Source organism: Desmodus rotundus, chromosome 6 (genome assembly GCF_022682495.2).
Source record: "Desmodus rotundus isolate HL8 chromosome 6, HLdesRot8A.1, whole genome shotgun sequence".
Taxonomy (NCBI): Eukaryota; Metazoa; Chordata; class Mammalia; order Chiroptera; family Phyllostomidae; genus Desmodus; species Desmodus rotundus.
Window position 1 is genome coordinate 153560273 of NC_071392.1, and position 13221 is coordinate 153573493.

The 13221-nt window shown below is 56.5% G+C and overlaps 1 protein-coding gene across 1 annotated transcript in view; it reads left to right on the forward strand.

The window, feature by feature from the left end:
* Positions 1–6872: 6872 nt before the first annotated feature.
* Positions 6873–13221, forward strand: part of KCNIP1 (potassium voltage-gated channel interacting protein 1) — a 241380-nt gene continuing 235031 nt past the window's right edge. Inside the window, exon 1 of the mRNA XM_053926972.2 lies at positions 6873–7226. Coding sequence (XP_053782947.1) covers positions 7139–7226 — 88 coding nt within the window. The 5' untranslated portion in view covers positions 6873–7138. The remainder of the gene's footprint in view (positions 7227–13221) is intronic.

The window sequence follows — 13221 nt, forward strand, 5'->3', positions numbered from 1 at the left end:
AGCCTGAGCATTACTGGGAGGGTGGTGGGAAGTCCTTGGTGGACTGGGAATGAGGGTGTGATGAGACAGATTTACTCTGAGAAATGGGTCGATCTGAGAGATATGAAGGAAGCAGATGTGACCGGAGCTGGTGATCACTTGGATAGAGGGGAGTCTTGGACGAATACAGAATGTGACCTTATTTGGAAATAGGATCTTTGCAGACATAATTAGATAATATTGAGCTGAGGTGGAGCTGGAGTAGAGCGGGCCCTATTCCAGTGACTGTTGCCTTTTAAGAAGAGCAAAGGGAGACACGGACTCAGGAAGAAGACCCCGTGAGGACCGGGGCTGAGGTTGGGATGCTGCATCTACAAGCCAAGGAACGCAGGCAGCTGCTGGTGGCTAGGGGACAAGCATGGGCCGGATTCTTCCCAGAGCCTCCAGGAGAACCCTGTCACCACCGTGAGCTCAGACTGCTGCCTCCAGAACTGTGGGACACTGAACTTTGGTTCCTTTAAGCCACCTAGTTTGCAGTAATTTGTTACAGCTGCCACAGGAAACTAATATGGAACAGAGGGGACGAGGATGAGGCAGGAGTCAAGGACCACTCCCAGTGTTGTGACCGGAGTGTCCCAGGAGGCTGAGGATGTGGTTTGTTGAGCTAGGGAGCATGGGAGACGCCGGCCGGGCCATTTGCGAGGACCTGGGACACAGGACAGCTATGTTGCGATGGCAAAGTGGGAAGAAAACAGGCACCCAGAGTCACTGGAACCTAAGAACTGGAGCGGCGGCCCTCACCGCGGCCCTTTGTGGGGCTGTGTCCTACTTGCAGTGACTCTGGGAGGAAGAGAAGCAGCCGCGAGACATAAATTAGTCCATCTTACAGGGCTTTCAGGGGGTCAGCCAGCGTCCTACCTGTGGTCTCTGGTGTCCTGTTTAAACTGGTTCTTGTTCCATGATGACACCGTTAAGGGGACCCCGTGGTGCTCCAGGACTAGGCCCGGTTCTGAGCACAGGATGAGGTGGGGCAGGACATGTCCGCGGGTAGTGGGGGGGGGACCAGACAGAGAAGGGGTGGCTTCAAGGACCGACTTGGTCTTTTGCCATTTTTCCCCCGGAAGCACCTGCAGCTGCATTCCTCCAGCCACTGGCCAGTCCTGTCGCAAAACGGAACTGATCGTCCGGCCCCAGCTGAGACCGCAGACCTGCTGACGTGGTTGGGTGCGGGGGCACCGAGACCCCAACATCAGGTGGCTGGCCCTCGACACAGGTGGGCCTGAGCCCCCGCAGCCAACAGTGCCGATGCATTTCCCTGGATCTTAAGCATCGTTTTCTCGTGATTACAGTGGGGAGAAGACAGGGTGCCCTGCTACGAAAGAACTTGGGAACTGGCGAGCCGCCAGAGCAAGGCGAAGCCTCTGAAGACCACACTGGAGCAGGATGATTTTTTCTAAGATTCTGAGGGAAGATAAAATCTGATTTAATTCCTAGGAAATTGCCTTTTTACCCACCTGTGTAAGCATGTATTTAAATGCTAATATTTTTGGCCTCCTGGGACGCCACGTTTTATTTTCTTCCTGAGCAGCTACAAAAATCATTTATTTATGAGAATTCTGGCTCCTGCCCTCTCTCCTGACTTCCTCACTTTCATCTCCATGTACCAGCTGGATGTTTCTCTCCCCAGGACAGAGGAAATCTGTACCCGTCTCTGTCCCCAGACTTGACTCTCTGTATCCCTTTCCTATGCTGCTTCTAGAGCTGCTGGTGGCTTTTGAGTCCCTTCTGTCCCCTAGACTTTCCTCAAACCAGCCACCTGGCCCTTTGATCCGACCTCCTCCCCTGAGGCGAGTCACCAAATCTGACTGAGCCTCCACTTCCTCATCTGTAAAATGGGTATAATAAACCGTCATACCAACCCCATGAGTTTGTTGTAAGAGTGGGTTAATCCACACACACAGCACCCAGCACAGCGCCTGGTAATGGTATTTAACAAGTCACAGTCATTATTTTTATAGTGACTGTGACCCACCCCCACCCCGTCATGGAATCTGCCCTTTTCCTCTTACTGATGGGAGCTGTTCAGTGAGCTCTCAGGGGCGTATCCTGCTGATTAGAAACACCCACTGATCACCGTTTGCTTCAGAGTAGCTTCATGCTCTGAAATCCCCTCCCTCGTGAAGCTGTTTGCTTGTTTGGCCCGAGCACCCCTCACCGACTCTACCTCTGAATTGCAGTTTCCACAAGAAAGGGGTTTTGTCTCGTTTACTGGCCTGTCCCCAGTGCCTGGCACATAGTGGGATTCTGTCATTTCAGAAGGGGAGGCACCTAGACTGGGCTGGTTGGTAGGCTGCTGGCCCCCTGCTTCGAAGGTGCCCTTCTGCGCCCTGCTCGGAGACGCTGGGCCAGGACCCTGTGAGCCGCATTTCTGCCTTGCCAGCTGCCCTCAGACAGGCCCTGCTGGGGGGAGAGAGAGGGGGGTTGCAGGCACGTGGGCAGTGGGGGGCACGGGGGAGCGGGCGTCGTTCCAGGCAGCTTCCTGCTCCTGCTGGACCCCCACACTCTCTACCCTGTTGCTGGCAGGAGGTGCCTGCCTAGGCAATTGGTTCCAGTTTCTGCTATAAATTTTTAAACTCCCAGAATCAGCATCGTGGCTCTGACTCACAGAGAACAGAGACCAGCACAAGCCAGCCAGCACCTCCTCCTCAGAGCCTGGGTCTTAGCCTCTCGCCATCCCCCTACCTCCCCCCCTGCAGAATTGACAGTTCTGAGGATCCCAGTTCTTTCCTTTGTCTCGTCCCCGCTCCCACACCCAAGTGCAGAGCTGCACCTGTGGTCACCACCTCTGTGTCCTCAGTGCCCCTTTTAGCCTTTGTCATCTTCCAGTACCTGCTGGACAAGTCTTTACACGTGATTCTCTGTTCAGTGGCCAGCAGGCTTGAATCTCCTGGCTGCGGTGACCGAATCTGTGCCATGCCCCTCTCCACCTCCCCTCCCACTGCACCCCACCCGCCCCATGGCCAGGGGACAGTTCCTGCCAGGACGAATGTCTCCGTGCTCTCTCCACAATGTTTCCAGGGACAGGGACAGGGAGGTTACGACCGTAACAGGAATCTGCCTGTTCCTTGCACTTCCAAGGCAAACTATTTCTCCCTCATGCTGTGAGCTGCTTGAATTTTGAACCCTGTGAAATACGAACTAAGTTCCCATGATTTTAAAGTGAAATGTCAAATGGTCGTGGATTCAAATTCAGCCTCAGCTGTGTGGCCATCTACAAGTCACTTTACCTCTCTGGGCCTGTTACCTGCTCTGTAGAAGGGTAACGTAACAGTACCACCCTCTTTAGGGTTAAAATAAGGATTAGATACATGGGAAGTAGATATTGTACTTAGACCTGCCCATCGAAGGCACCCAGTGGGTTCTGCTGCTATCACTTCAAGGGCAGCCTCTCAACCTTCCAGAGGACAGCATGCTTGTCCTCTCCTAGCCTTGTACCCAGAGAGGCCGCTGCACCCTCCTGGGCCCAGAGGCCATCTGGAGCCCCCACCTGCCTCTCCTTCCCCTGGATCTGGCAGCTGAAGATTCCTATAGATGGTTCCGGGTGGGGAGAGACTGCCTTCCCAGGCCCCTTTGGCTGCTGCACATCTGTGACAGGGAGGCTAATTACAAACTGCTAACGGTCTGATCTCCCGGGTGCCACCTGAACACTCCGTGAGCACGTGGCCTCTCATTCTTCATTTGCAGTCACCTGCTCCTTGCGCAGGGCACAGTTCTCCCTTGCGTTCTCCTAGTACGAATCTGACACTGGCACCACCTGCTTTCCTTTGCCGAGAATGTCCTTGGCACACTGAGCACCTTGCCCACATTTCTGGGGATCTTACTCTGTGACGTTTTGGATGCTGCTGACGTTCTCTGGGACTGAGTTGTTTATCTAAGACCGAGTTCAAACACTTGGTGCCTTGCTGAGATCAGAGGGGAATGTGAAGTGCTGAATGTCTGAGTTACTACTAAGGGAGATTAAAACTGGAGCCGGGCACAGTGATTTCCAGTGATGCCGAAGCTCTACGTACACGGCCTCTGTTTGCTTGTGCAGTTGTAGGGGACAGAGGCAGGGGTGGCAGCACCACCAACAGTGGCTGCAGGAGGAGCAGTGGTCATGACCTTTGCCAGTGATGCTAAACCCAGTGATTCATTTAAACCTCCCCAAATCCTGTGAGGTAAGATTATTACCCCCATTTTTCAGAAGAAAAAATGCTGAAAGGCTCCCTTGATCACTCAACAGCTGCTAACTGCAGGCCTTGGAATCGATCCCAGGTCTGCCTTTGGCCTTGGCCCTTGCTGTTCCCTCCGCCCTAACAGTTACCGCCCCCGAGAGCTGGAGGGCTGGTTCGGGGTCTCCGCTGAAATGTCATTTTTAGAGAGAGAAGCCTGCCCCGATGGCCCTGTGAAGTAGGAGCCCCTGGCACTCTCCAGCACTTGGCTTGCTTTTCCTGCAAAGCGCATCCTGTCCATGGACACAGTCGTCAGCATAACCGGGCCCCCGCTGAAGTGAGCGCCGCGAGCCCAGGGACGTTGCTGTGTCCGCCACCATGTGCTCAGCGCCTGGGGCGGAGGCCACGGCGACAGTGTGTTTACAGGCGTGTTTCACACAGGTGTAGGCTGAACAAGCGAGTGATTCGACACTTGGTGTAAAGGGACCCTTCAAGCAACAGGTGCTACCATTCCTTTCCCCCCCGAGCAGCTCAGCTGTTGGGATTCTGGATTCCTGAGCCGGGGGCCCAATGCAGATCCCCCCAGACGTCTCCTGTCTTCCCCACATAGGTGCTGCTGGCTGCCTTCTGGGGCTCACTCCTCCAGCAGGACTCCTGGCCAGGTTTCCAGGCAGAAGACCCGGTTCGGGGTCAGCTAACACCACTAAAGTCACAGCCATCGTCTCTCTGGGCTTGTCGATTCTCAGTGTCTCTCTTTCTCACGTGAGATGGGAGAGAGACGCGGCTGAGCCTCGCCGAGATGTCCAGGTCCTGCCAAGTGGATTCTCTCGTTCAGAGGGCAGCCTCTCTCTGGTGAAACGGTCAGGTGAGACGACCTCCTCCGCCTTTTCCAAACCTCCTCTCCCTCATCTTTCTCTTCATCCTCAGTGTCGGGGCGGTGCTGCCCTTTGCCTGGTCCTTGCCTGCCAAGTAGTGTTCTGTGACCTAGTTCTTTCCTTCTGCTTCGGAACACCCGCCTGCCCACTGAGATGCTGCAAAGGGAACAGAGGTCATTGGATAAATGGATCAGCCACCAGGGCTTAGTGTGGGGTGATAAACCCACTCCACTCTGCGGTCCAGGAGGGCCTTGACCACTTCTGTCTGGTTGGCTGGACATGGCGTTTCCTGCATCCTGGTGCCCAGTGCTTCCCACACCCTGGCTGCTCGCTCCTTTCTGTGGACTGGGGGCTTGGTAAATACCGGATGTGTGAGGAAAGGAACAAAAGACTGTCGACCCCGAGGAAGAAAACACCCACCAAGAAGGGCTCCTGGTGGTGAACGGGGGGCTCCTGTTAGCATTGGACTGATGCCAGCCCCCGCCGGGTGACAGACCAGGTGCCATATGCAGCCCCAGATACCGTGTGTGTCTTAACTGGGGCCTCCGGTGCTTTAAGACAATGAGCGAATCACGTGGCAATTTCCACACCTGAGACATCGAGCACGATGGGTATTTTCTGCCCAGATTCCTTCCCATTGTGTACGCTGTGATTCGTCCTGTGCTGGCACGTCAGGGAGCCCCAGCCACAGTGCGGCCAGGAGAAGGGCTCTGTTCTCGAAGCAGAAATTTGATGGTGACCACCCTAAAGGGGAGGTTTATTTCAAGATGCTCATGGAAGCTGGAGAAGAAACCAGACATGGAACACGAATTCCAGCTCCCCTGGTGTTTTATCGATGGGCAGCCCCCATTCTCTGACTCTTAAGCAACCCATCCCTCTCAGATAACCCAGAGAAGTGGATAACAGGGAGACAAGCTGATGGGGAGGAAGAGAAAGACCCTCCCAGGGATGTGTTTCCTAGCTGCTGTCCCTGTGTAGCCACCACTGTGCATGGGCCCACGGCGCTCGGGTGAGGGCCCAGGAGGACCATTTGAAGCCCCAAGGACAGTAAAGCCCTGTGTGAGAGAGGGATGAGATGTCCCAGGGGTCCCCGGCAACCCTCACAGTCTGTGGTGCTGCAGGGCAGCCGGACTTTTTGCGAAGCCATAGCTGGGCTTTGCATTCACATACTGCCTGGCACTTTTTCTTCTAGGAGGATTGTTCTGTAGTCAAATCGTGTGAATGCTAGGCGTTCCGTTTTTGCATTTCTGAGGACTACTTCATCAAGAAACGCCCAAATCACACTCCTCTCCTATCCTGAGGAGAGCGCACAGACTCCTGCCTGCTCTGCAGGGAGGGCAGCTGAGGTGGAGCAGCTGACTCTAAGTGGGAGCACCTGGCGCTGGAGCGGGAGGCAGTCAGAGGTGGGAGAGAGCCCCCCGCTGCGGGCACTGCCCCCTCAGTCCGACTTCCCCGTGACGCGAACCGGGCCCCTCGGAGGCTGCCCGCAAACTTTCCACTGAGTGCCCAGCAGCAGCTTCCTGCTCTGCGGGGAGTTCCCCCAGGTCCCGATGGAGGCACGGAAAATTGATCTGTCAGATTAACCGGTGAGGAAAGAGCAGCAGAACCACGTGGGGAAGCTGCGGAGCCGAGTGTTTTGCGTAGCAGTCCCCTCCTTTCTGACCGGAGTATTAATTGCTACATTACCACTGCCACGTAAGAAAGACAGTCAGCAAATCCTGGGAGGGCGCCAGCTCCTCCCTCCCCGCTCTGCTCCGCTTCATTCTCCTCCTTGGTGCCCTCGGCGCGCCCCACGCTGGGCAGCGCTGTCTGAACCCTGGTATCCCGAGGTCCTCCTGTGGGTCGGACTTGAGTGGAGGAAAGGACAGAGGAAGGGAGCCGATATCGTGCCCAGCAGGCTCTCTGGATGCAGAAGCCGGACTCACTGCAGAGGCAGCTGTGCTGTTCCAGGAGCTTCTGGGGTGCGTCCCTCTCTCAGGGTTCGCCCAGGCAGGCTCCAGGCTCGGGGGACACGCAACGTGGAAGCCTTCCCTTCTGGGCACTGACAGCAGAGCCCGCCTTCCCTCTGCCACCATGAGCGGCTGCTCCAAAAGATGCAAGCTCGGGTTCGTGAAATTTGCCCAGACCATCTTCAAGCTCATCACCGGGACCCTCAGCAAAGGTAGGAAGCCTGGCCTTGACCCTCATTTTCTGTCTCGATTTGATCTGGCTGCTCAGGGAGCCTCGGTGTGGCAAGCGTGGCCGTTTCGGTGTGCTCGGGTGTCAGAGGAGGCTGGGCGAAATCAGTGGCTGGGATTTGGGGTTGCTGACAACCTGGGTCCTGGCTCGGAGCAGGCAGGCACCAGGCCAGGGAGCTCAGCTGGCTCTAATTGCCTGGAACTTCGGAAATGGATTTGGTGGCGTGTGGCTGATTGGTTACAGGCAGGCAGGGAAGAGAACCCTTCCCAGATCGCTGCAAGCTGCTGAGCCGTGAGTAGAGTTTCAAGAAGTTATCCACGGAGTGTTGTGTGTTGTTGATAAAAGGGATTTGGTGCGGTGGGCTGTGAGTAACTCTGAGGAATGCTCGAGATGCTCGAGGGGCCAGCAGGAGGCGGCAAGGGGCCCTGGTCCTCCTCCGTGCACTGGGGGACTCTGGCTCCGTGGGCTCCAGGACTGACGTACCAGGATCTCTCTCTCTCCGGTTCCAGGGTGCTGCGTTTCTGGGGCTGTGGTCAAGCTTCTGCCTTTGTGGATCCCTGTCCCTCCGCATCTCATGCCTGTGCAGGTGTCTGTCTCCCCCACTTCTCTAAGAACTGGGGTGGCAAGCAGTTTGCAGGGCTAACTGACCGGCAGCCCAGAAGGGGTGGCTGTGGACTAAAGCTGGGACTGCATGCCTGCTACTCGGCCCCAGGGCAGAGGGGAGGCTGCCCCTCAGGGGCTGTCGCTGCCTCTGCAGCCCCATCTTCCCCTCTGACCCGGGAGGGCAAGGCTCTCAGAGACACTCTGGCAAACTTTCTGGAGATCATGTTTAAAGGGGGCAGCAGCAGCACAATGTAGCTTCACTGGCTGAAAAATGTCTTTAAATGTTCACGCCCTGGTTCAGGAGGCGCGGCTGGGGGGAGAGGCACTGGAAGCAGCAGGCAGGGGATCAGGGAAGGAGGGAGGCCCGCAGCGCTTGGGCAGGACTTTAAGACATAAAGGTGAGCGAAGCAGACTGGTTGTGTGTGGCCAGCTCTAATGACGTGGCCCAGGTCCCCGGCTGCCCCATGGGTCTGGCCTGCAGCGAATGGAAAGGCAGATGTGGGTGGTGGTGATGGTGAGATTTTGCTTATATCCTTTTGTCACTCCTGTCCTGTCCCAATGCACTTCTAAAATAGGGCACTCCTCCTCCAGGAAGCCCAGGTGGACTGAATGCCCAAGGCTGAGGGTCAGCTGCCAGGCAGAATTATCCGAGGCCCCGAGCGTGATGGACTGAGTGGGGAAGGAGAGTGCAGAGGGCTTAGGAGACCACACAAACTCCCGCCATTCAGTCCTCCAAGACAAATTGAGGGTCTCCGCCCCGCATCTCTGGTACCACGACCTCAGGATCTCCAGGGTGAGGGGTGACACGCAGCATCCTATGCCAGTCTCTGCTTCCGGGAAGTGCAACAGGAAGAGCTGGGGTCAGAGTTAGGAACCCTGGGTCTCAGCTCTGGTCTCGCTCCCTGGGCAAGCCACTGCCTCTCTGTGCCTGAGTTTCCTCGTGTGTAAAATGTGTCCATACCTTCTGCCCATCCACCCCCCAGTACTGTCGCAAGGGTCCAGGCAGCTGAGACTGGAGCCCTTTTATGGAGTGTGAGCAGTGACCAGATGTGAGGGAGTGGTCAGGGACTGAGACGGGCCTGGGTCTAAAGAGGGTGCCTAGGCCGCCCACTGCAGGGCCAGGATTTAGCTGAGCCCCTGGATTTAGCTGAGTGCAGGCGGGTCTGTGCACCCTGGCAGTGCCAGAGCGGGGAGACGGCACAGGAAGATGAGATGCTGCAGGAAGGGTGAGTGTGAGAGAGTGAGTCAGAGAGAGCGTGTGCAAAGGCGTGCGTGTGGGTGGGTGTGTGTGTGAGAAAGGGAGGAGGAGAGATTGAGAGAGGGGATGGACGGCTACCTGAATTCACGGGCATGAAGACGGTGTCTTCTGCGTATTTGCCTACGATCACTGGCTCTGTGTTTGTTCATTACCTACTCTGTTGCACACTCCTCACTGGACACATGGGCGAATAAGACACCTCCATCAAGACACATGCATTTGGGTGGGGGCACAGACGGAGGACACAGTTACCTCCTGGACACCACACTGCAGGGAGGTGTGGGGGTCAGGGGGCCCAGGGAGGAGAAGCCGGGGGCCCACGCATGGCTGCTAGAAAGGTGGCATCTAAGCTGAGTGAGCAGGAAGGCAGGTGGAAGGAGTGCCGGCCTCTGCAGAGAAACCAGTCGGTGGGCCGGATATTCCCCTCTCTCCTCGAATAACCCCAGATGCTAAGGGCCACGTGCCTCGGACAGTGCTTTACAGGAACCCACACTGGGGACCTGGCGTTTCTCTGATGGCTGCAGGCCTGAGTTGTCTGTAGTAGAGGCTCGGGGAGGTGGCCACAGCAGACGGCAGGACAGGATCCTGTCCCTCCGTCCCACTGAGGGCACCAAGTGTTTACACGGCCCGGCTCTGTGCCAGGCATGCCTGGAAGCTGGTGTTCTGCCCAACCCAGGTGTTTGCTCAATATTTGCTAAATAAATGACTGTGGGAGCCGGGCCAGGCCTGGAGCAGGGAACGGAAAAGATCTTTCTAATGTATAGACCAGCGCTAGGTGGGTTTAGATTAGGCTCTTTGTGGACATATTACATTTGCTTAATGGCATCTGGCTTTAATTGTTTTCACTTATTCATTGCTCCAAGCCCTACTTTGCAGTAATCCAACCCTTAGAAAGATTTTCTTTGTCCCTTTTGGGATTGAGTAATGTAAAGTTTCTATAGGACCAGGTACCTCCTACTGGCCCTGGGGACAAGGTACTGTTTCTTACCTGCCTAGGGAACCCCTGGGGAGCAGGGAGAGCCCAGTACCGCCCCTCCCTGCCCTGCCTGTCCCTGGACCTTGGCTGTCCCCCTTGAAGCCAGCTATCCCCTTCCCTGTTGGTCGAAGCTGCTCTGTCGCCTAGAATTCTCATCAGTGCCCTTTTCAGAGGTGAACTGATCAGGTTCTTCTTCTCATACGTCCCCTTGACCTTGATTGAGCTTTTCCTTCATAGCCCTGGTTACTGCACAGGATCTACATTCCTCTAGGAACACGTTTGCTAACAGCTGTGGACTTGGGCTCTGTGTCAGTGAGGACCACATGCGTTACACACCACTGTCGCCTGAGCTCCTCGCCCAGTGCCCAGCCTGGAGCGGGCACTTCGCTGTCGTTAAGTGAGCGGGGCAACACCGCGCGGCACAGACACCCACCGGGGCCTGCGATGGGGTTGAAGTCGGAGCTTTGCGGGGTGCACTGCACTGGCCCCTGTCCCGGCTGTGCAGCAGACATGCTCCGAAGTCTGTCCACGCGCAGCCGGAGCGTGAGCCTCCACACGGGTGGTTCATGCAGAGCTGTGCCTGAGCTTTCCTCCTGCCTCAGGAAGGCACTTAAATTGTCCCGACTTGTGGGTGAAGCTCTGGCACCCCCACTCTAGCCCCTTCAGCTCCACTTTGATTTGCTTTACATACCAGATTTCTCTAAATTGAAAGAGAGAGCCTCTCTTGCTTAAAAAAAAAAAATCCGCAAACCTGTAAGGCAGGGGGAAAGGCAATCGGTGCCAGACTGGGACACCCCAGGTCCTCGGCACACATGCCTCATGCTGGCCCCCACTTCCCTGGCCTTGGTTTCCTAAACCGTCAGGCGGAACCCTCACGCCCGCCTAGTAGCACTAACACTAGTGTGTGCATTCAGCTCCGTGCGTAACTCCTGCTCGGGAGATGTTCTTTGGAGCTGCCGTAGCTGGTCCTTTCAGGGCTGTGAGCGCCTCCGGCCCAGACTCCTCACTCACTGCTGGTTTCTTCAGCACTGGGCACAGATTCAGGAAGGTGTCTAGTTTCTAGAACATTCTCTGCTTCCTCTCTCCTGCACTTGCTTTCCTAAGGCCCCTCCCCATGCTGAGATGGCTTGGACCCATTTCCCACACCTGATTCCTTATTCAGAGTTAGGAGCATTGCTCCCTGAGATGGGCCCTTCCAGCTCTTTAACTCAGCAAAAGCCCAGCTCCTGACTTAGAGGCCCAGTTAAACTGGGGGTCTGGGGGACCCGCCTCTTCCTGTGCGCCTAGTTGCCCCACACCTCTCGGAGCCCCCAGGGCTGCCGGTGCGAGGCCTCCTTCCAGCAGGGGAGGTTTTAGCCCATTTCCTTCCGCACTTTGGGAACCCCTCCGTCCGTCACCCCAGGCTGAGATGGTGAATCTAGAGCAAGCAGAAGAATGGAATCCAATCCAGGAGAGCTTGTAGCATTGTCCCGGCCACCCACGTGGCTGCAGTGTGGGCAGGCAGTGTGGGGGTTGACCACATGAGATTTATGTCAGGACAAGGTCCCGAAGCCCTGACACCCCCCACCCACCCAGGCCCAGGCTGTTTCTCTCTGTGTGAGGCAGGACCTCAGCTTCGGGCCATCAGAGACAGGCCGTTCCTCTTGCCTCCTCCCCAACTGCCCTTCAGGATCCTCAAGAAACTGCCTTTGAACTTGGAGATGGACTCTTCCTTAAGGCAGGCTGGGCTGGAGTCCCAGCTCTGTCCGTCGTCTACTGGCTGTGGGAGCTTGGGGGAGCCATGCACCCTCCCCAAGCCGAGGTCCCTCACTTTTAATTGGAGACGATAATATTATCAACTGCGCGAGGTTGTTTTTAATTCAGTGAGGATAATGCCAGTAACAGGCTGGCGGCTATCAGGGTGACCTTGCACCTGCAAGTTACGGGGTCGAGGCCCTCCTTAAACATTGTGCCCAGGGCACCTCTCTCCTCTCACCCCCATTCTGACCCCGGCAGCAGGGACCGTTATCACCGTGTTCACAGATAAGGAGACTGAACTGTAGTTAAGCCAGGTGGCCCCGCTGGCAGAGCTGGAATTAGAACCAAGGCCCTGCTGTGGCCGAGACCAGGCGCGTGCCTCTCACCTCCACGGGGCTGGAGAAGAGGGCCCTGCAGGCATGCCCGTCACCTTGGCACCAGCAGAGACTGTGCCTGCTTCCCACTAACCTTATGGGCAAGTTCGTCAAGAGCTATTGCGTCAGCCAAGTCACTTCAGAGCAGACACCTGTCTTGCAAGGGGCTGGGACAAATTCCATAATGTGGCGTGGCCTGGGTTTTAAAAAAAAGCTTTATGGGGAAGGGGTCATGCCACAGGCCACAGTCAGCAAGACAGTCATATGCGTGCCTTTCACTGAGGCACACTGGGGCCAGGGCACCTGCTGGATGCTGCGTGCCTTCTGTACCCATGAGGGACCCTCTCCCGCTGCCCTCTCCCTTCTTATGGGACATGTGTGAGACATGGTTCTGTCAGTGGGAAAAGACACAGGGTTGGGTGCTAGGAAGTCTAGAATTATAATACTGACTGCTTACTAGAATTCTTTGGGAGAGCAATGGCCTTGACACTGGGGCCCATGGGACCTGTGAGATGTGACAGTGCCCCCTGCTAAGGGAGGAAGCCACCTGTCCTTCGAGAAGTGTGCACTTCCCTTTGCAGCAGGAAGGGAGAGTCTGCATCACCCCAGGTCCCAACCCGCTCACCATCCTGGCAGCACAGGTGAGCACTGGGGTTGTCTTAGGACTCCCGCACCACCTTGCTGCGTCCAGGAACCTTTGTGTGCTCCCGCCTTGTTACAGGCAGAAGCTTCCATCGATGAGGGCCTGGCCCCTGCCTGCCTCTCTGTTCTAAGCCGGAGCCACCAGGGTGGGGCGTGTGCTTGCCTTGGCTCGCCCGGCACCAGGTAGCCCTGACTCCAGATCCTGGGTCTCTCACCCTTGCCCCTCGGTAGCAGGCCCTCCAATCCCTTATCCATTTCATTGGCTGGCTGCTCTCTAGGGTCCCCACAGTCCCATGGCAGAGGGGAGAGAGGAAGGTGAGGCCTCGCCCCACCTGCCAGGCTGTCCTCTCTGGGGCCACCAGGCCTGTCTTCCAGGTAGCCCCGCACC